General features: G+C 35.3%; 2 protein-coding genes across 5 annotated transcripts; both read right to left on the bottom strand.

Moving 5' to 3' along the window:
• Positions 1 to 146: 146 nt before the first annotated feature.
• On the bottom strand, positions 147 to 3,314 carry LOC127067827 (beta-galactosidase). Its single transcript, XM_051003191.1, has 10 exons — positions 2,867 to 3,314; positions 2,614 to 2,786; positions 2,403 to 2,553; positions 2,269 to 2,332; positions 2,101 to 2,195; positions 1,783 to 2,013; positions 1,516 to 1,687; positions 1,328 to 1,449; positions 848 to 1,255; positions 147 to 778 (listed from the first exon to the last, which is right to left on the bottom strand). The coding sequence occupies exons 1-10, from the start codon at positions 2,939 to 2,941 to the stop codon at positions 359 to 361; spliced, it is 1,911 nt and encodes a 636-aa protein (XP_050859148.1). The 5' UTR covers positions 2,942 to 3,314; the 3' UTR covers positions 147 to 358.
• Positions 3,315 to 5,072: 1,758 nt separating this feature from the next.
• On the bottom strand, positions 5,073 to 12,800 carry LOC127067824 (uncharacterized). Of its 4 annotated transcripts, none has more exons than XM_051003188.1 (6): positions 12,742 to 12,800; positions 11,456 to 12,655; positions 11,090 to 11,356; positions 9,438 to 10,980; positions 5,734 to 9,275; positions 5,073 to 5,558 (listed from the first exon to the last, which is right to left on the bottom strand). In XM_051003188.1, exons 1-6 carry the CDS (start codon positions 12,746 to 12,748, stop codon positions 5,323 to 5,325), a joined length of 6,795 nt encoding a protein of 2,264 aa, XP_050859145.1. In that variant the 5' UTR covers positions 12,749 to 12,800; the 3' UTR covers positions 5,073 to 5,322. The 4 variants fall into 4 exon arrangements, 3 of the variants coding, with proteins under 3 accessions (XP_050859145.1, XP_050859146.1, XP_050859144.1); XM_051003189.1 differs by having other exon boundaries at positions 5,734 to 8,141; XM_051003187.1 differs by having other exon boundaries at positions 5,734 to 10,980.
• Positions 12,801 to 21,948: the final 9,148 nt, after the last annotated feature.

Below are 21,948 nucleotides of genomic sequence, written 5' to 3'. Positions count from 1 at the left end.
TCCTACAAACGGCAATGTGCCAGGCACGTGCTATCTATGTATATTACAGCATTATCATTGCCGATCGATTTGAGCAACGTCGAAAGCATAAACCAGCGTTTTTCGCTTTTAAAATAGGAACTTCTTCTTTAGTAATTTGTCATTCGTTAAAGGTTCGTCTGTATTTTATTCGCAAGCACAAAGACTTTATCTTCATTTCGTAAATACATGTATTATCATTAATATACGTTTCCGTTATTTTCTATCAATTGTTCTTGTAAACACCACTTATTTAGAATTGATCTTATAACAAATATTATATTAATTGCTGTAGAAACATATGAAAGAATTTTGATAAATTTATTTTATTTGATACATTTTAATGATTTTCAGTATGCATGACTGAAAAACCTAAATTAGCTTTATCTGAAAATCTCATTTTTCTTGTAGCCGGAACATATTCCAATTCTAATATTTCTAATATGTTTTGACCGGTGCGTAAAAATGTTGCCGGTATATAGAGGGTCATTTGTGGACCAACCACAGGCCAATATCTACCAAGGTTATAACCGTTTACGTATGCGACACCTTTACCCCAACCTGTGGTATCTAAATAAGTGTCCAATGGTTGGTCAGTGACTTGGAAATAAGAACGTAAAAACATAGGTCCATTTTGAAGGATACCACTTTGAATCGTTCTGATTTCAAAATTATCCAATCCTTTTACATTGCTTAGTCGAAATCCTGTTACATTCCATGGTGATAATGGAATTCCGTCGATGTTTACATTAAAAATACCCTGTATATAATAAAAATTATGATGATATTTACACTGATTTCCACTGATCTAAATTAAATCATTGAATACCTTGAAATCATGAATCTCATTGCCGTAATTCAGATGTCCTTGATTTTCTACGAGTATTTTCAAGCGTTGGCCATATGGAGTTGCCAAGGACAAGGAATGTATATTCTTCGTTCGACTCAAAGTTCCGGAGAGTTCATCGTCAACATATATCAATGCTCTATCTTTCGTTAATGCATTTAATATCATTGGATCCTTAACATTGGATGGTATGTTAGTTTCATAGAGAACCAACCAATGTGGTAATCCTATTTCTTCAAAAGTCGGTGGCTTAGATGTGTGTACTATAGGAGACCCAAATAATTCTCTCGATCTCGGTTCAAATAATTCCAGTACAGGCTCCAATAATACTGGACCATAATCGCCTTTAGGTGATACCGTTGGTATGGAAATATTTGGTAACGGAAGATACTATCACACAATCAAAACAATTAATATTATTAAATATCGTAATCCGTTACTAGTTCGTAAAAGATATTGTACCTTGGATATAACATCTCTTATTTGAAAATATTTTTCTGTTGGATCTCCAGCCTCTGTCAATGGTGCATCATAATCGTAAGAAGTTAATTGAGGACTATAAGTCTTGGCATCACCATTAGCTCCTAAATTATTATATACGATCATATAGATTATTATACGTAAAAATAATGACAAATAATTACACTAACCAGAAGTAAATCCAAAGTTCGTGCCACCATAAAACATATATATGTTAACAGAAGCTCCAAGCGCCAACATTTCGTCTAACTTTTTTTGAACAGTATTAGCCGCCACTCTTTGAAATGGTTCTTCCCAATGAGTCAACCAGCCAGGATAGAATTCCGAGTTTACCAACGGTCCCTTAAATTATTTTATTATTTAATTATTAGATTATTTAATCACTAGATAAACTTGTCTAATTTTTATTTAGAATTAACAATTATAAGAATATCTACCGTCGGTTGATAACGTCTCATAAGTTCAAAGCTGGTATTTACATTGGAAGTGGTACCAAAATCAATGGTAGCATATACACCAGATACTGACCCGCAACGAAGCATTCTGTCAGATATTCCATCCGTCGTATACAAAACAGCTTTATCTCCAATTATTTTTTGGAAGATATCGCGTAATGTGTTCATGTATGCGATATCGCAAGCTTTATAGCTTCCATATTCGTTTTCCACCTAGATCATAAACAGATTGATGAATATGTGAGGAATATCAGAAAATATAAATATTAATTTAAACAGAAAATATAAAAACTAATTTACCTGGACCATAATTATAGGTCCACCATTTCCTCTTAGATAAGGTTTTACTTTCTCCAAAACAATATTCAAGTACTGTTCTACGTAATTTAAGTAACCTGACAATGAAAAGAAAAAAATTAAAACAAAATCTATAGTGCAAAAATATTACTATGGACAATAACTACTTACGTATATCATTAGTACGTAAATTTATATCAGGTACACGAGTTAGTAACCAATATGGAAGACCACCCTAAAAAGAAAGATAGTTAAAGCAAATAAATGATTTTTTATATAAACGAGATTTAATACGATTTATGTACAAAGTCTCTTTCAGCGCAAATGTAAGGTCCGGGTCTCAATAAAACCAAAAGGTTCTCTTCCTGAGCGAGGTTTAAAAATTCAATAAAGTCTGCATCGCCACTCCAGTTCCAAACATCTACTTCAGGTTGATGTAAGCTCCACTCTACGTACCTATACAGAATATATTTAGAAATAGTCTACTTATTAAATTCATTTCTCATTGATTCTTACGTCGAAACGGCATTAAAACCGGCTGCTCTCATTTTCCTCAACCGATCCCGCCAGTATCTCCTAGGCGTACGAAAATAGTGAAAACTACCGGAAACATAACGGAATGGTTGCCCATCTAACAAGAATTGATTATTTGTATAATCTACTGCGAAGCTAAAGTTCGACTGTAAATTCTGCAATCGAAAATTTTCTTGATATAATTATAACAGCAAATTCGTCAATAATTCGTCATTTTTTGATATTAAATACATACATTTCGTTCGATTTGTAACAGTTCTCCGAATGTACTGCCGACGGTTACGATCAACAACACTAACGTCTTCCACATGTTGATTTGCTACGAATTCAACTGGATAGTCCTTTTATTCTTCGTCAAAGTTGCTAAGAACGATCGCCGATCCGGTTCGTCTTAACGATGACGCTCAACTGGCCAGACAAGTAGTATCTCGAGTTGTTTATGTTTAAAGTTCAGCACACATTCAAGATACGATCTATCGAGTTTGGTTGTTGTGCAATGTAATTATATTTTTTATTTTTATGAAATAGAAAACACCGTAAAGAGACGATGAAACGTCTTAGTGATTGTTACTGATTTGCAGCTTATCAATATTCTGTATATTTATCAAATGAGAACAGAAACCACTTGACACTGCTGACTTCCTTGCGCCAAGTGAAGAAACTTAATGCTTCGACCTAGAGCATATTGAACGATATATCTCTATGGATTATGGAACACGCAATGTACAGTCTAATCGGCGAATTTGCGATGACTTACATTCGTTGGATGAATACTAACAACACAGGCAGAAAGAGAGAGAGAAAGAGGTAGATTATAGTTAGCTTAACACGTACTATATCAATTACTGTAATCGACGTTCATTAAAATGTCCTTTAGTTTATCTTAAATTTCTTTTGATTAGTGATTTTATATCTTATCTGACTTGAACATTTTTCAGAAATGTTTTACATTTGACATAAATATTTAAATCTTATATAAAAATTTATATACACTTACGTTATGCTTTATATTAATATATTTGCTGATGACACTAAAATTGGCTAGAAGTAGATAACAATAATGATAAAGAACGAAGATAAGCCTAGACTCACTGTTTGAACAATTAGAATGATGAAAAGATTTATCATAAAAACACGGTACAATGTTTAACGAAATAGATTTTATATCACTATGTTAATGTGTTTCACCATGGCGCCAGAAAACCAACAGGTTTACACGTACCGTTAACTTCACTGTAAATCGCCCCACTTAAAGTTAGTCGAAATTTATGACCTTTCAACACTCTTGCGCACAAATTTCTTTCTCCACAAATTTCTGTGCTAAAAAAGTAATAGTATTGACATAGTACGAAAAACGTTTCGAAAAAATTATTGTTAGCTAGAGTTACCTTAGAAACCGGTCCAATTAATTACTATAGTAACGATCATTATATAAATTACAATTACTTACACATAGATACGATACGTCAATATTTATTATCAATCATAAATTGATAAGATGCGTTATACATTACAAACGCACATTTAGTACATTACATTAGCTTTTATTATTTACTATACAAGGATTGGCACTTTGGACTTCTTGACTATGAAAAACAGCACGTTTCCATTTATAGCGATAAAAAAGTAATTATGTTTTTTCATTACAAGCACGTTTCGATAGTCCGTCGCGAAAAATCGTATGTTTCACTTCTAGTTGCCAAACATTGCATTAAATAAGTTGCATTCTATTACAAAGTAGATGATTTTTCTTAACTAAAATGAATCTCTTTAATGAAATAAGTGGAACTTTTTAATAATATTAGCTAATATATTTAATTAATAGTATTAGTATAAAATTAGATAAGTCCTTTCAGAATAGGATTATAGATATTATTAATTAATTACATTTATGATAAATCTTCTTATCTTTTAATGATAGTTGAATTTAAATTTCGTAAAAATTTTGTAATATCTATATTCCATCATATTCTGCTTTGAAATGTGATGTTTCAACTTTTTTATTTCCGTACTATTTTCCATTTAAATCACATTTAACGTTAATTGAATTTTTATTTGAAATGCATACTTATCTTACGAAGTATAGTAATTTGAACAAAAGACCACTTGAATTTTTTCAATAAATCTTTAAAGTTTCATCTATCAAACTATAATTTTCCTTTTACAATGTTTAGATTATGAAATTTATATTCTCTCATAAATCTGTACTATTAATCTTATATATATGATAATTCGTTTTCATAATACTGTAAACGAAGATATCTACGTAACTGTTCATAAAATTAAAAAAAGGCCTTAGTCTTTGTAAGACGTGCTATTTTGTGTAACGTACGTCAATATATCGTGGAATAATCTAATGGACAGATAACAAATACAAACATGATAAATATCTCAAGTGATTACAAAAGAAAACGATGGTTTGATAAATACACCAACGATGGTTTAATATAAATATATTTTTTAATTAAAAAATCAGATATATTATATATTGATATTGTACATATGTTAATTCTAATTATTTTTTTAATATACAAAGTATATCTCTTCTGTACGTAACTATATATGAAATACTAAGATTATATTATTTTTATATGTCGATGACGCTTATAAAATTCATACTATTGATACATGATTTATAAACATGTCGATCCTTGTGAGAAAACGACAATAAATCATTAAAAAATCATATTTTCAAGATGATTGCAAATGGCGATATATATCCTGAAGGAGCTCCAGTAATTGATTGGTATCGTTCATATCAATTGTTTTAGTAATAGTCCCGTTGTTCGTATACCTAATAATTGAGGTAGATGAAGACGATTGATTTATATCCGAACTTTCTGATACGTTTGCAGCTTCTATGTTGGATACAGTACTTGTAATCTGACTTTCATCCACTGTACCTTCGTCTGTACTTACATTTGTATCTACAAAGAAAATTTCATAAATTGGAACATGCAAGATAATATATTACATAATAAAATTCATATTATATAAAAAAAATACATTACATAATAAAATTCATATATTCTTTTTATATCGATCAATGTACGTATGCCATACTAAATCTCTAATAGAACATCTGTTCTGAAATCTGCTTACTTTCTGCTTCAACTCCAGAATTAAGAGTACGTTTTTCAACAACGCCAGCAAAATTATCTTCCTCGGTTACAATTATCGGATCACCCGCTTGTTCTTCTTCATCTTGGAGTGTTTTGAGAGTTTTCTGTTCCGTTGTAATATTACTCGTAGGTAATATTACTCGAGTAGTGATAATATCCTCGTTATTGTTCGAATCAAGAGCAGTGTTTGTGTCAACACATATCGTTGTTATTTCTGCATCAGCATCTTGCAGGACAACTGTAGAGGCAGTATCGATTGGTTTGAGATCAGATGTAGATTCAGCTTCATGCCATTCAACGATACTTTCAGAATTCCCTTTAGAATGGGAAGATTCTTTACTAACGTTTACCGCGTTACTAGAACCATTTTGAGATTGATCGCCAAATTTTATTATATAATTTTCAACAGTACCTCCGGAAATATTAAGATTTGGAATTATTTCGTCTACTATAGTGAAGGGTGGTAATAAAACTATAGAATTTTCACTATCAATAGAGTTTGAATCGGTGTTGTTCAAATGAGAATCAGATGATTGGTTAAATGTCGAAAGTTCTTTCTTCACTGTTTTACTTATATTTCTGTCAACTTCTGGATTCTCATTCCCGTTGTTAGGATTATCTAAATTAACAGTCGTATATAGAGAATCGACAGTTGACGAAGACACAGATTCGCTTGTTCCTACGGATGATTTTTCAGTTATAGAAACTGGAATTAAATACTTCCACCGTGGATGATAAATTTTCTGAGTAGTACTAGGTACTGCTGCATTACTGCTAGATACTTCTGTTAATGTTGAATCTGATTGTGAATCCCATTTTGTTGCACTTGAAGTCGATGAATAACTATTGGAACATGGAATAACAGTTAGAACACCAATCTCATCATTCAGTAGAGAAGATTGTGGTGATGTAACAGTATTCTTGCTGTTACTTAAATTTGAATGATCATTAGTACTGCTTAATGCCGTTTCATCATTTTGGATTGATAAAGTAGAAGATGGAGTTACAGATACTTCCTCCTCATTTTGTCTCGTGTTTGGCAAAGTTGAATTGGAATTTAAAGATTCTGTTGTCAAATCTTTTAAGGGAATTTGACCAGGAGCTGTAATGTCGAATAGTTGTAAATCAGATGATCCTTGTAATACACCCGATGTTTGTGATAACTTCGCATTCCCTAATACCGCATCATCTGTATTTTCTTTCCTCTCAGATACGATAGAAGTCGATTCAATATTTAAACCATCATTTTCACCATTCGTATAAATGCTATTATTATTGTTTGTATTTGATTGGTCTAGTTTACTTGATGCAGTTGACAAATATGGTTCATCTGAAGATATTGGTAACTGTGGATTATCTGATGTAATTGGCAAGTTTGGTTTGAGTGATAAAACGGGCAAATCTGGTTTGTTTGATACCACTGGCCAGTCTGGTTTGTTTGATACAACTGGTACATCTGGTTTGAATGATGACACAGACAAATCTGGTTTGTCTGAGGCTGCTCTCCAATCTGGTCTCTCTGAAGTAATTGACAAGTCCGGTTTATCAGACCATATTGGTAATTGTGGTTTATCTGATGTAATTGGCACCTGTGGTTTGTTTGATACAACCGACAAATCTGGTTTGAGTGATGAAACAGGTAAATCTGGTTTCTCTGAAGTGATTAGCAAATCTGGTTTATCTGATGATATCGGTAATTGTGATTTATCTGATGTTACTGGCCAGTCTGATTTGTTTGATACAGTTGGCAAATCTGGTTTGAGTGATGACACAGGCAAATCTGGTTTGTCTGAGGTTGCTGTCCAATCTGGTCTCTTTGAAGTAATTGACAATTCTGGTTTATCTGATGATATTGGTAATTGTGGTTTGTCTGAAATAAGTGACCAGTCCGGTTTACTTGATACATGTGGCAAATCTGGTTTAAGTGATGACACATGTAAATCTGGTTTCTCTGAAGTAATTGTTAAGTCTGGTTTATCAGATGATATTGGTAATTGTGTTTTATCTGATGTAACTGGCCAGTTTGGTTTATTGGATAAAACTGGCAAATCTGGTTTGAGTGATGCCACAGGCAAATCTGGTTTGTCTGAGGCTGCAGTCCAATCTGTTCTCTCTGAAGTAACTGTTAAGTCTTGTTTATCAGACGATATCGGTAATTGTGGTTTATCTGATGTAATTGGCACCTGTGGTTTGTTTGATACAACCGACAAATCTGGTTTGAGTGATGAAACAGGTAATTCTGGTATCTCTGAAGTGATTAGCAAATCTGGTTTATCTGATGATATCGGTAATTGTGATTTATCTGATGTTACTGGCCAGTCTGGTTTGTTTGATACAGTTGGCAAATCTGGTTTGAGTGATGAAACAGGCAAATCTGGTTTGTCTGAGGCTGCTGTCCAATCTGGTTTCTCTGAAGTAATTGGCAAGTCTGGTTTATCTGATGATATTGGAGATTGTGGTTTATCTGAAGTAATCGGCCAGTCTGGTTTGTTTGATACAGTTGGAAAATCTGGTTTGAGTGATGACACAGGGAAATCTGATTTGCCTGAGGCTGCTGTCCAATCTGGTTTCTCTGAAGTAATTGGCAAGTCTGGTTTATCTGATGATATTGGAGATTGTGGTTTATCTGAAGTAATCGGCCAGTCTGGTTTGTTTGATACAGTTGGAAAATCTGGTATGAGTGATGAAACAGGCAAATCTGGTTTGTCTGAGGCTGCTGTCCAATCTGGTTTCTCTGAAGTAATTGGCAAGTCTGGTTTATCTGATGATATTGGAGATTGTGGTTTATCTGATGTAATTGGCCAGTCTGGTTTGTTTGATACAGTTGGCAAATCTGGTTTGAGTGATGAAACAGGCAAATCTGGTTTGTCTGAGGCTGCTGTCCAATCTGGTTTCTCTGAAGTAATTGGCAAGTCTGGTTTATCTGATGATATTGGAGATTGTGGTTTATCTGATGTAATTGGCCAGTCTGGTTTGTTTGATACAGCTGGCAAATCTGGTTTGAGTGATGACACAGGGAAATCTGATTTGTCTGAGGCTGCTGTCCAATCTGGTTTCTCTGAAGTAATTGGCAAGTCTGGTTTATCTGATGATATTGGAGATTGTGGTTTATCTGAAGTAATCGGCCAGTCTGGTTTGTTTGATACAGTTGGAAAATCTGGTTTGAGTGATGACACAGGGAAATCTGGTTTGTCTGAGGCTGCTGTCCAATCTGGTTTCTCTGAAGTAATTGGCAAGTCTGGTTTATCTGATGATATTGGAGATTGTGGTTTATCTGATGTAATTGGCCAGTCTGGTTTGTTTGATACAGCTGGCAAATCTGGTTTGAGTGATGACACAGGGAAATCTGATTTGTCTGAGGCTGCTATCCAATCTGGTTTCTCTGAAGTAATTGGCAAGTCTGGTTTATCTGATGATATTGGAGATTGTGGTTTATCTGAAGTAATCGGCCAGTCTGGTTTGTTTGATACAGTTGGAAAATCTGGTTTGAGTGATGAAACAGGCAAATCTGGTTTGTCTGAGGCTGCTGTCCAATCTGGTTTCTCTGAAGTAATTGGCAAGTCTGGTTTATCTGATGATATCGGTAATTGTGGTTTATCTGATGTTACTGGCCAGTCTGGTTTGTTTGATACAGTTGGCAAATCTGGTTTGAGTGATGACACAGGCACATCTGGTTTGTCTGAGGCTGCTGTCCAATCTGGTTTCTCTGAAGTATTTGGCAAGTCTGGTTTATCTGATGATATCGGTAATTGTGGTTTATCTGATGTTACTGGCCAGTCTGGTTTGTTTGATACAGCTGGCAAATCTGGTTTGAGTGATGACACAGGGAAATCTGATTTGTCTGAGGCTGCTGTCCAATCTGGTTTCTCTGAAGTAATTGGCAAGTCTGGTTTATCTGATGATATTGGAGATTGTGGTTTATCTGAAGTAATCGGCCAGTCTGGTTTGTTTGATACAGTTGGAAAATCTGGTTTGAGTGATGAAACAGGCAAATCTGGTTTGTCTGAGGCTGCTGTCCAATCTGGTTTCTCTGAAGTAATTGGCAAGTCTGGTTTATCTGATGATATCGGTAATTGTGGTTTATCTGATGTTACTGGCCAGTCTGGTTTGTTTGATACAGTTGGCAAATCTGGTTTGAGTGATGACACAGGCACATCTGATTTGTCTGAGGCTGCTGTCCAATCTGGTTTCTCTGAAGTAATTGGCAAATCTGGTTTATCTGATGATATTGGTGATTGTGGTTTATCTGATGTAACTGGCCAGTTTGGTTTGTTTGATACAGTTGGCAAATCTGGTTTGTGTGATGACACAGGCAAATCTGGTTTGCCTGAGGCTGCTGTCCAATCTGGTTTCTCTGAAGTAATTGGCAAATCTGGTTTATCTGATGATATTGGTGATTGTGATTTATCTGATGTAACTGGCCAGTTTGGTTTGTTTGATACAGTTGGCAAATCTGATTTGAGTGATGAAACAGGTAAATCTGGTTTGTCTGAAACTGCTGTCCAATCTGGTCTCTCTGAAGTAATTGACAAGTCTGGTTTATCAGACCATATTGGTAATTGTGGTTCATCTGATGTATTTGGCACCTGTGGTTTGTTTGATACTACTGACAAATCTGGTTTGAGTGATGAAACAAGTAAATCTGGTTTCTCTGAAGTAATTAGCAAATCTGGTTTATCTGATGATATCGGTAATTGTGGTTTATCTGATGTTACTGGCCATTCTGGTTTGTTTGATACAGTTGTTAGATCTGGTTTGAATGATGAAACAGGCAAATCTGGTTTGTCTGAAGCTGCTGTCCAGTCTGGTTTCTCTGAAGTAATTGGTAAGTCCGGTTTATCTGATGATATTGGTAATTGTGGTTTGTCTGAAGTAAGTGGCCAGTTTGGTTTGTTTGATACAGTTGGCAAATCTGGTTTGAGTGATGACATAGGCAAATCTGGTTTTTCTGATGCTACTGGCCAGTCTGGTTTCTCTGGAGTAATTGTTAAATCTAGTTTTTCAGATGATATTGGTAATTGTGGTTTATCTGATGTAACTGGCGAATCTGGTTTGTTTAATATAACTGGCAAATCTGGTTTTTCTGAGATTACTGTCCAGTCTCGTCTCTCTGAAGTAATTGGCAAGTCTGATTTATCAGATGATATTTGTAATTGTGGTTTACCTGATACAACTGACAAATCTGTTTTTTCAAATACTACTGGCCAATCTGATTTGTTTGATGTAGCTGGCAAAAGATATGAATGATTAATTATTATTAAATTATTAATTACAGCCTGTATGAATTATATTCATATTGTGTAATATGTGTATTATATATTCAAAATTATTATTACCGTGCGTTGAGTTTTGGATTATAACTGGACCTATCCCATAAAACGGATTATACCATGGTATTCTTTTAGAATTATTAGTATCATTAGACGCTCTTTCCAGACCTTTTAGACGGCTATTAGAATAAAACGGTAAACCCTGAATAACTGGACCTATTCCATAAAACGGGTTATACCATGGTATTCTTTTGGAATTTTCTTTACCATTAGCCGCTGTTTCCAGACCTTTTAAATGGCCATTAGAATAAAACGGTAAACCCTGCTCGTTACCTACAATAAATTTATTTGTCAATATTGAGAAAGTGGAAAAACGAAATTGAATACAATGTAGAAAGGATTTAAATTATTTTTATAATAAGATCTTTAAACCTGTGACTTCTGGAACTCCTCCAGTATATGAATTCAAGTTTAAGAATGAATTTGAACGATAAGACTGTAATTTGGTAGTTATTATGTCATAAATAGCATTTATTGCAATCCTTATATTTGTTGGCAAGTCTTTCAGCATGGTATTACCATATTTATGCTCAATACGATCTTGAAGTCTTTTTAATGTTTGAACAATTAACATCTTCCGAGTATTCGTACATCTTAAAAACTCCATACGATTACACAATTTTTTTTCTATTAAAGTTTTGATATTCGTTGACTTTACTTCATTCCATCTATTCTTAATTGATGCATCCTCAGTATTATTAAGATTTTTATCACAATTTATACTGTTCTCTTCACTCTTAGATGAGGATGTCTTATCCTGCTCCTTGTTAGTTTCCTTCTCATTTAATTTCTCCTTCAATGATGATAAAAGTTGCTTCAATACTTCTAAATTTCGTTCAATGAATACGTCATCGGACAATTTTTCAGATATTACATGATTCCAATTTTGTATTTTATTCAATGATCCATTTAATTTCGCTTCACCACTGGATTTAGAATTATCATATTTACTATGCTTGTTCTCTTCTCTTTCTCTGTTCTTGTTCTCTTTCTTTTTCTTCTTATTCTCTTTCTTGTCTTGATCTTCATTAGATTTATTGGTCTTTGATTTTTTTGAATGTTTATCTTCCTTAGACTTGTTTTTGTTCTTTTCCTTCGATTTCAATTGAGAAGAATTTGAACTCAAAGAATTGGAAGAGCTAGAAGCCCTCGATGAATTTGACGAATCCGAAGAATCTGATGAATCCGAAGAATCTGATGAATCCGAAGAATCTGATGAATCCGAAGAATTTGATGAATTCGAAGAATCATCATCCTCCTTTTTAGATTGTTGTTTTTCATACTTGTAAACGTTTTCTATATGTTTCAATCGATTCGATATTTCATCCGGCAGATGATCTAATACCGAATATTCCTTATTAAGATCTTGATCGTCCTTTGAATCCGTATCATCCTTAGAAAAACGATTCTTTAAATCTTCCAACTTCTTTTGAAATTCGTCATTAAGATTCTCTCCTATTTCTTCGTAATTCCGTTTTTTTCCATTTTTTAAATCTTTAGCCCACGATAAGTCTGATTCCCAATGAGGTGCACCCAAAGCGTAAGCAAAGAGCAAAGTTATAACAAAAACACCTAGATGAATTAGAAGGCATTGAGAAAAATTGTTAAAACGAATAATACTGAATCTTTAGAGAAAAACGTAGTATAAAGATTATTACCTTTCATGACTTTACCGTATGATCAAGCCAATTCGATTTGTCATGTAAAAATGTGTTCCACTGTCTTTACAAATCGGAAGGAACTCATTTATATAGCTGCCAGGTAGAAATTCCTTATCGCAGTTGCTCGCAAAGAAGCACGAAATTTACGGCTGTTATTCTTATGATTCAACTTGTTATGACGGAATAATTATCCGATTATCAGTCATCTCAAAAATCATCATTATTAAGCATAAAAAAATCATTTTCCTCTATATTTGGAGATATACTATTAAGAATAGACTATTTTTATCATAGGAGTTAAGTCAAGATATTCATTTGTTTTCATTAATTAATTCTTTATTTACTGAAATCATTGTATAAATTCACTATTATCTTTCGAAGAACATTCTTCAAACAATTTGATCTAAATAAATAGAATCTAAAAGCTATTCTAGATATAGATACACATGTACGTATGAACAATTATATACTTATTAAGGATAAATGTGTTACCTAACATTTTAGAAATTAAAAGAATTAGCGTTCAGATACATGTCAGTAATCTCACGTTCCAGCAATAAAGAGACTTGATAATTCACAACGATCGATATTGTATCGGCCGTATTCAAAAATCAATCGTGTATTATCGTAGTAATAATATGATTTATAAACGTGACGATAAAAAAAGAATCTCAAAGAATCGATACTTCAAAGAATCAATCGATTTTAATCCATCGGGAAACGTGATGAAAAAATTATGCAATGAATGACACGTACGCTTTGATCGACTGATTTATATTCTAACGTCTTAAAAAATATTATAAATTAGTTTTTATTCCATCTAAATTTACAATAATACGGATAGGTCAAGATCTTTGAACGAGAGATATCTAGAATTAGAAAACGCTCGCGATAGAAATCGAAAGTGGACAAGGTAGCGAGGCCAGCGAGCGAAAGCGAACGCGATCCTGACCTAGGATATCCAGCTTCCTCGGTGAGAACCGTTCAGTGATCGTACACCGGGTTAATAGAAATCTCTGTTAGGTCGGGTCAGGACGATCGCCGGCCAGCGAAAGTGAAAACGAAACGAAACTGGCAAGTCGGTCGCGACCGCCCGATGTAGGAGAGTGAAATTGAGGCCGGTAAAAGTGGGCAACTAGGACCGTGCCCTATATGCGACCGTCCTTTCGGTCACGATTTCGTTCGAACGCGTTCACTTTCAACGGATGAAACTGTCGTGCCTTCTCGCCCTCGATTAGCAGAATCTTTGTATCGACGAGTAAATATCGGCTTTCATCCAATCGTAATACATTTATATTTTATTTACTTTCACTGACATGGATTTTTCTAAATATTATTTTACAAAGAAAGATACTTTATAACAAACTTGATTCATTTTTAATTAATGATATATCTAATTGTTGAAATAATCATTGATAACACTCTTTAAATAAACACTTTTAACTGCAACGACTTATCATACGTGAAAAATGTTTAATATCTTTTGCAAAGTTTTCCTAAGATTACGTTTGAGATAAAATAAAAAGTATTTAGGAAGAAAGAAAAATTAAGAACTATTTCAAATAATAAATATTATAAAAGGTATTATAAAAAAGTAAAATTATAAGAACAATAAATCTATTAAATACAAGTTCGTTGTAAAACGTAATTACAATAAAATATTTCCATTGTAGATAATAAACTTATATCTATGTTTATGTACTTTTTTCCAGAAACTGGATAATAAAAGCGCTCTCACATCATAACGTATCAGTCATCCTCACATTACACAGATATCAAACTTATTCATTTAGAATTGTAAAAAAATCAATCATTTTTCTTTGATATCGAATCATATCGCTGATGTAAGAGATTATCTTTCTATTGCTAAATAAATAAAGAGGATTTGCAAATCACGACTGTTATGTTTCGTAAAACAGAAATTGAACAAAACGTGCAATCATTCTGCGGCTTCGTTTATTCATCATGAGTCATGACGTAAGCAAAGTAACAGTATATTTACACACTCCGCATCTTCTTTTTTCTTATCAAAACTGATCAAATATCAAAAGATTTAGCTCTCTAATGAATATTAACTCTTTCACAATCTATCTCCTCAGACAATAGAAAATTTAAGATTTGCTGATAAATTGCTTTAAACAAAGTGTATCAGATAAATACAAAGAAAAAAAGTTTTTGACAAAAATATGACATGCATAAGATATAATTAATAAAACGTACAAATCATATACTTCTTAATCTTTGAACTTCTTAAATGTCTTGCTCATTATTTCTATGAATAATGAACAAATTTATTCATCAAGAACAATAAAAAAAAATGATAAATATGAATAAAATTATCGATTGTAATCATGTCAGTAATTAATCGATAAATGATCAACGAAAGGTTCCTTCATCTCTCTTGATAATATACTTACAGTCGATATAGAGGAATTCTGTTTTCATATCGGTAGGTGCCGCTGTTAACTCAAATATTAACTCAATGTTCATTTATTTCTGATAAATCAATTTCATTTATGCAAGATCTTCGCGATCACTGTGAATCTATAATTTTTGGTAATTCAGAAACATTCCTGGAATATGTAAATGATTCATGTAAAAGATAAAATTTCTTTTAAAGGATTAAAAACGTAGAATCTTCGAAGTTAGGTGAATCATTGGAAATTGTTTAAAAAAGAAAATTGGTTAAGGAGTTAACATATTCTTTGAAATCATTCTCAACTTAATCGATGCAATTTACCGTTCGCGATATCTACCTCGCAGTCATTATAGTAACAGTTGTACGATGTTTTACATTGATGTCTTACACTCCATCAACGAAGAAAGTAACATATTTTTGCTCTTCGTTGCAACACGTGAGAGAACCCAAAATATTTTTGCAGGGTGTCGCGAATATTTTGCGAAGACTGTTGTATAAAACGGTCTCACATACACAAAATGCTTGAACCATCTGTGTGCTCCACATAGATGCGTCCGATATGAGATCGATCGGTTGTCGAGGCCGGTCCTCACGTAATGAGAGGCCCAAAGCCGCTTCGCGTGTATCTCGTGCTCCCCTTGTTTATGAGAATCGACAGATTTCCATCGAGATTACGATCGTGGGTGGATCATCTGATCTTGCAACAAGGACAACCAACTTTAATCGACTTTCTTAACTGCCAAATGCTTTTCCTGTACTCTACCTTTAACTTATCAAAGATCTCACAAGTTAAGCTAATGATCATTGAACCATATTATTTAGGATGAATCGAACAATTAGTTTAAAATTTGAATTATAAATCAAGATATTGAACAAATTCAAAACCTTTTGTTTTTATAAAATTTAGGATCATTTACAGGAAATAATGATCATTGATCGCAACGAAGCCTGTCATTTTTATCAATATTACGGAAAATAGTCACTTGGGAACCTCTAGAAATATTTCATCACCGGTGGAAATTGCGATGCGATTGGTGTTGTGGAGTCCACCCACCTCCCGCTTTTCGCCGTCGTTGTTGTCGTCGTTGGTTCGTTCGGTTGATCGATAAACCGTCGATTTTACAGGTAAGTGCGCATGCATGTAGGCGCAACGAAATTAGTATGCCGCTCAGTGTCGATATCCCGAAGCAATTATTTCGAGGCGGACCGGCCCTATCAGCTTCGCATACCCTTCTGAAGTTAATGGCCGGCCAATGTTTTGATTCTCGTTTGACAGGTTTCGTAACGACGCTCTAATTTACGCGAGGTTACACTGTCTTGCAAAATAGTCACGCAAAATTGGCAGATCGATCGTAGATTACGAAACAATCTGCTACTATCCTAATCATTAAAACTACTGAATAACGATGTGTAATAGATTCACAATTTTATTCTATTTCCGAGAAAAAAGATTGTTACTATTAAAAAAATCAGCAAAAGTACTGAACGCATTTCCGATCAAGAATGATTCTATGTAAAATTGATGAGGTCACCGCACCCGGAATCGCAGGTGACACGACACTTTCATCGTCGTCGAATTCGGTACGTAACTCTCTTTCACAGAGCATTACGAACCCACTTACGCTACGATCCATGTACCTACTTCGTGAAACTGCATTAATATTCTTGTCGCAGGAGCAGCCTCACGCTTTGTCGAACGTATTCCATACGACACGAAGTGGAAACACTCTTGAAGAAAGATCGGTCTGCGTAAAAGTCAAGAAATCGCTTACGTAATTCCGAGAGTTTCTATCGAAAGAACAAATATTTGGTTATACCTATGTAAATGTCGGACCCTATACAGTTACGAGAACAAAAAACTAACGAGTACTTTGGGCAACCCTTCTAGTTAAAATCAATGTAAAAAAGATGAATGAACTTAATCAGGTTCCCTTTCGCCTTTTAACCCCTGGAGCTGTTTAACCGTCTGGTCTTTGGTCACATCCTAAAATTTCACTAGAGAAAGCGACGAACGCGCGCTGACTTTAGAAATGTAAGGGAAACGTCAACTCGCGAGCAGTTCGTCTTAGTCTCTAACGAACTCTTTAGAATTTTAAAAGATATTTTTCATGATCAATTTATCTTCAGTTTCCTCTAAGATTCCTCGTGACGCTCAAGGTCTTTAATCTTCGGTAAAATATAAAAAATAATCGAAAAGGGGTCGTTACGTGCCATCACGTTTTCTCGCAACACGGAGCCACGTGCACTGTGCGTTGGATTAGCTCCACGCAGTAGTTGTACATTCCATATGCCACGATCTTCGATCTTCGACGACAAATTTCACGAAATACCGAACGTATCTCGATTGCGATTAAGAAAATAAAGTACATATGTTCCTTTTTCTTATTCCAAGAGCAGGTAATGTTGATGTCATGGTTGATAAGCTGATCGAACGATCCTTCTTCAATGTTTCTTTAAATATCGATTAGCCCGTTTGATTCAACAACGAGTTTGTATATTTAAAAACTGATGACACTAAGTCGCAAGGTAAACGGGCTAGCTAACTAGTTTAATTAATGATCCTGCTCTAGCAAAAAATTTCAGTCCAGCCTCTTCGCACTCTTCCGTGCGGTCATCAACGTTTCTATTCTCTTAGATCATGACAGGCAGATTCATTTTTCAAACAGTCGTTCGATCGTACTTGTTCCTAGATCGATAATGGTTCCTAGCAATTCCGTGGAAATCGACTTTCAACGCGACGACGACGCGGTGATCTCCTTTAATTCTGTAAGGTAATATTGATTCCTTTTTATAACGCTTCGATAACTTCTAGTAAACTAAGAATCCTTTTTTTATTGAATGCAATTTTAAGGTAAAGTAAATAATGTCGAAGAGACATCGTGTCGCAAAAACTAAATAATTATATTAACGATACAACCCTTAGGATCTAGACTAACCTGATATCCGATATGATGGATACACGCTCGGGCACAACAAAAGGTCGTGAATAAAAATTTTGCAAATTAATTTTATCCTGGCCAAGTGCACTAGGTACTACTAACTAGATTACATGCAACTAGGTTATTCGATACATCTCCCGCAACACGGAAGAGTCCCAACGCTAATAAGGTTTAACAACTTCCCTATCTATGAAGGTAGAAACTTTTTTATCCTTTTTCTCTCTGCGAGTAAAAAAACAAATTAAATATCGCTTATCCCACGTTGTACTACATTATCTCCTCGGTAATTTCGATGCATCCTTAATTCCAGATTATAGAACGATACATTAACAAGGCGGTCGACGAAGAAAACGTTGCCTTGGCACAGGAAGTGTTCGGCATGCCGGACAAGGGACAACCGCAAAGTCGGCGAAGACTGCAGGCAAGCTGCCGCTGCTGCAGCTATGCCGTTCCGATATCGGTACGAGGAATCGGTAAGTCGTCAGTGTGTTTCTGGAACTCACGTACCATTCGGACGAGCTCTACGAGCGAGTCTCGACCTTCCTACGATCGTTTCTTTTGTACCGGTCTAAGCAACCTGCCGTTCTCTACACTACGGAATCAAGTGGGGATTACTCGATTGTTCACTCACCCTCCAATCCTCTACAGTATCAATGATTATAATAAATTCTTAAAGTCTTTCGTGATCCTAGACTCTTTTCAATCAAAAGGATAGTCAGGACGACCTAAAGAAGTTGAATCTCTTTATAGATCATTTCGACGATGAGACCGCAAAATGATTAGGAAGTGAAACTCTTCTGCTGTTCATTTCACCGTCAATTTTAAAACTAAACCGCAATTGTAACCAGCTTCTACAACTTTCTGTTAAGCGAAACAATTTTGAATTGCACTAGTAGCTGTTGATTGTTTATAACCTGGTGGAAGTTCAATTCATTCGAGGATCGTTTTGATTAGGAACTGTTAGAAGAGGAAGGAAACATCGAGCCGTAGGTGTGGGTTCCAGGTATTCACTTGTGGATAGGTGGAGTACGAGGACATCGATATTGGGTTAGTTTTTGCCTAGAGTTTCTAGTTTCCACAGTGGTGCAATGAGGCCTGCACTTCCCGTAGACGATCACCAACACGTTCCAGATACTAAATCTCGCATGGGACAAATAATCGTTGATAACGAAAGTGAGAAGGAGGCCAGTTTCAACGGAAACAAAGTTAATAATTAAAAAAACATGCTTTCTTTGCTATCGTTATCAAATTTTTGAACCTTCATATCTACGTTCCTGCGGAAATATGTTCGATATTCATATTGCCATTGATTCTTTTCGTTCTATTCGGAGGTACACGTTCGATGTATCGGAATCGACGAGAACGACAACAGGATGCAAGCGGCGCGTGTTCCCTTGCTACGTCCGCGAATGGACGGACGACTTTTTTTCACGACTCGCCTAGAAATAAATATAACGCTCTCTCATCGATTCACCATGATTCACCGGATGTAGGAGAGATTCGACACGGTGTACGATTTTTCGTGTTCTATGAACGATTATACAAAATAAACACTTTTCTTTATTTTTCTTACTTTCTTTCTCAGCTTAGATTTCGATAGATAAATATATCTGTATATATTAAGAAAATAAAAAGAGAAGGAGTACGATAACAGATTGTGTTAAGTCAATACTTAAGGTAAAAGTTCGGTGATAAAGTAATCGTGAATTTTTCTCACGTTCGACATTACCTTTCTCGTCTTTAAAACCCACGCGAGGACCAGTAACGGTATGGTAATGTGGCGAACATCATCTCGATGTTTGACTTTCATTATGGTTGGGCGCATGACCTCTCCGTGGACCCTTATCTACCTGTCGATACGTTAAAACTACTGCTTTTTCCCACGTCCGTCCGATCACTGGCCGATTTAAACATCTTGTAAATGAGTTAACATTTAATGTAATTCGCTGTTTTCTGAACAAGTATTGTAATTTCAATACAGGCAATATTTCGTTACAGGTTACTTCGTTATAATAATCTTACCCTCTTTTCGCCGACATACAATGAAGGAGCGATTCCTCACATGGAATTTCATACTTGAAAAATGTTCGTAGACACCTTGATAAAATGTACGTTTGTCGTACGAAAAAGGCTCTCTCTTGCTTTCTCAAATAAGCTCTCTCTCTCTCTCTCTCTCTCTCTCTCTCTCGCTCTCGCTCTCGCTCTCGCTCTCCAAGAAATCCATTAGCGCCTCAGAATGTGTAACACTTAATAGCTTTTTAAAATAGCATCGAACTAGCAGAGAACGCTTTGAAATTCTCTAACATTTCGGCTTGCTTATCTAATAAAATAACAAAATTTAAAATCGCTTAGAGATAAATTTGAATGATAATCGTTATTGTTCGTCAATGACAAATGGCTAATCAAAAAAATGACGAATAAAGAAGAAGAAAAAAGAAAGGAGGAGAGAAAAATCAAAGAAGTAAAAGAAAAACGATAGCGCTGCATCGTCCCCACCACCCCCATTTGAAACTTTGTTTCGAGCCGACTTTTTTTCCCAATCCCAGGGTCCGGGCCCCTGTCCACCGTCGAAGATTTATGCTCCCGACATTGAAACTAAATTACACCATAAATTAGCCTTAAATTCGTGCTTTCGATGCAACCCCGACGGTTCGGAAAAGACACCACACGCAACCCCCCACCCCTTAGTCCTTTTTTATATTCCGTCAATACCCTCTTCAAGCTCGTATTCTTTTTTCTCGATCTTCCATCTCTCCAGCTCGATCCTTTTGCGGATCGAACGCGTAATTAAATGTCGGCGAACAATGAAACATTTGTTTGGTCCGTACGTTGACAGGTCCAAACGCTCGGTAATGCCGGACGACGAGTTCGCTTGATTGACGTTTTCGGTACGGTCGATTTTTCGACTGGAACAGATCTCGGTTGAGTTCTTCCTTCTCTTCCTACCTTCCTTTTCTTTATCGCGTTGAAAGCCTTCGCGATACATTTCCTCATGATCGCTTTAACTTTCTGTTACTATATTGAAAATACATATGTTATAATAGAGAGGAAGGAAAAGAGAAAAAGAGGTATCGGTTTATTCATCGAATGAATAAATAAATTCAAAGGAACGCGAGAACTTCGTTATATCGTACATATCTAAATCAAGTATTTCAAATCGAATATACGTACGGTACGGAAGATGAGAAAATATTTCTCCACCGCTATAAAACATAGTTCCACCGCTTGACATCGAGAGAGGTCTAGGAGGTCGCGCGTTCTGCGTATCGAAAGGAAAGATTTATCGCTTTGCGTCAAAGTTATTTTTGCGGACAGACTTAACTCGAAATCGTTCGTAGCAACTAACCATCCCTTCTACCATTCTATTTTTCTTAAAATAAACAACAGAATAAAGAAGATATAAAAACGTATTTTTGTAAAATGATCGGCAGAACCTCTGCAATATTTTACAATGTAATTACGTATTCTGAACGTGGCCGACGTCAATTGATTTCGTGTCACGCTGTCCAAGTACGATGGTGGGGGTTGGGATGAAAAGAGAAGGGGCATGAGAATGATTGCACACTTCGATACGTAACGGGAAACTGCAAACGTAATCAAGCCGAATTGCAGAATTTGTCATTTTCTCCGCGGATTTGAGCACTTCAATTACGGCCAATCGAAATGGCCACACTGCCGTGCTTTATTTAAATACGTTGAATGTTTTAGAGTGTCGTAAAAAGCTCCCATTAATCGTCAATGCCCAGGCCGATACGCTTCGTCGTGTTTGTTGTCCGGAACGTTTCCGTTACGCACGCACAATACAATATCTTTGTCCGACGACTACAGTGACAGGTAATTACGAGT

This window comes from Vespula vulgaris, chromosome 11 (genome assembly GCF_905475345.1).
Source record: "Vespula vulgaris chromosome 11, iyVesVulg1.1, whole genome shotgun sequence".
Lineage (NCBI taxonomy): Eukaryota > Metazoa > Arthropoda > Insecta > Hymenoptera > Vespidae > Vespula > Vespula vulgaris.
The sequence above is the reverse complement of the archived record's forward strand: the minus strand, read 5'-3'. Positions and strand labels throughout refer to the sequence as shown.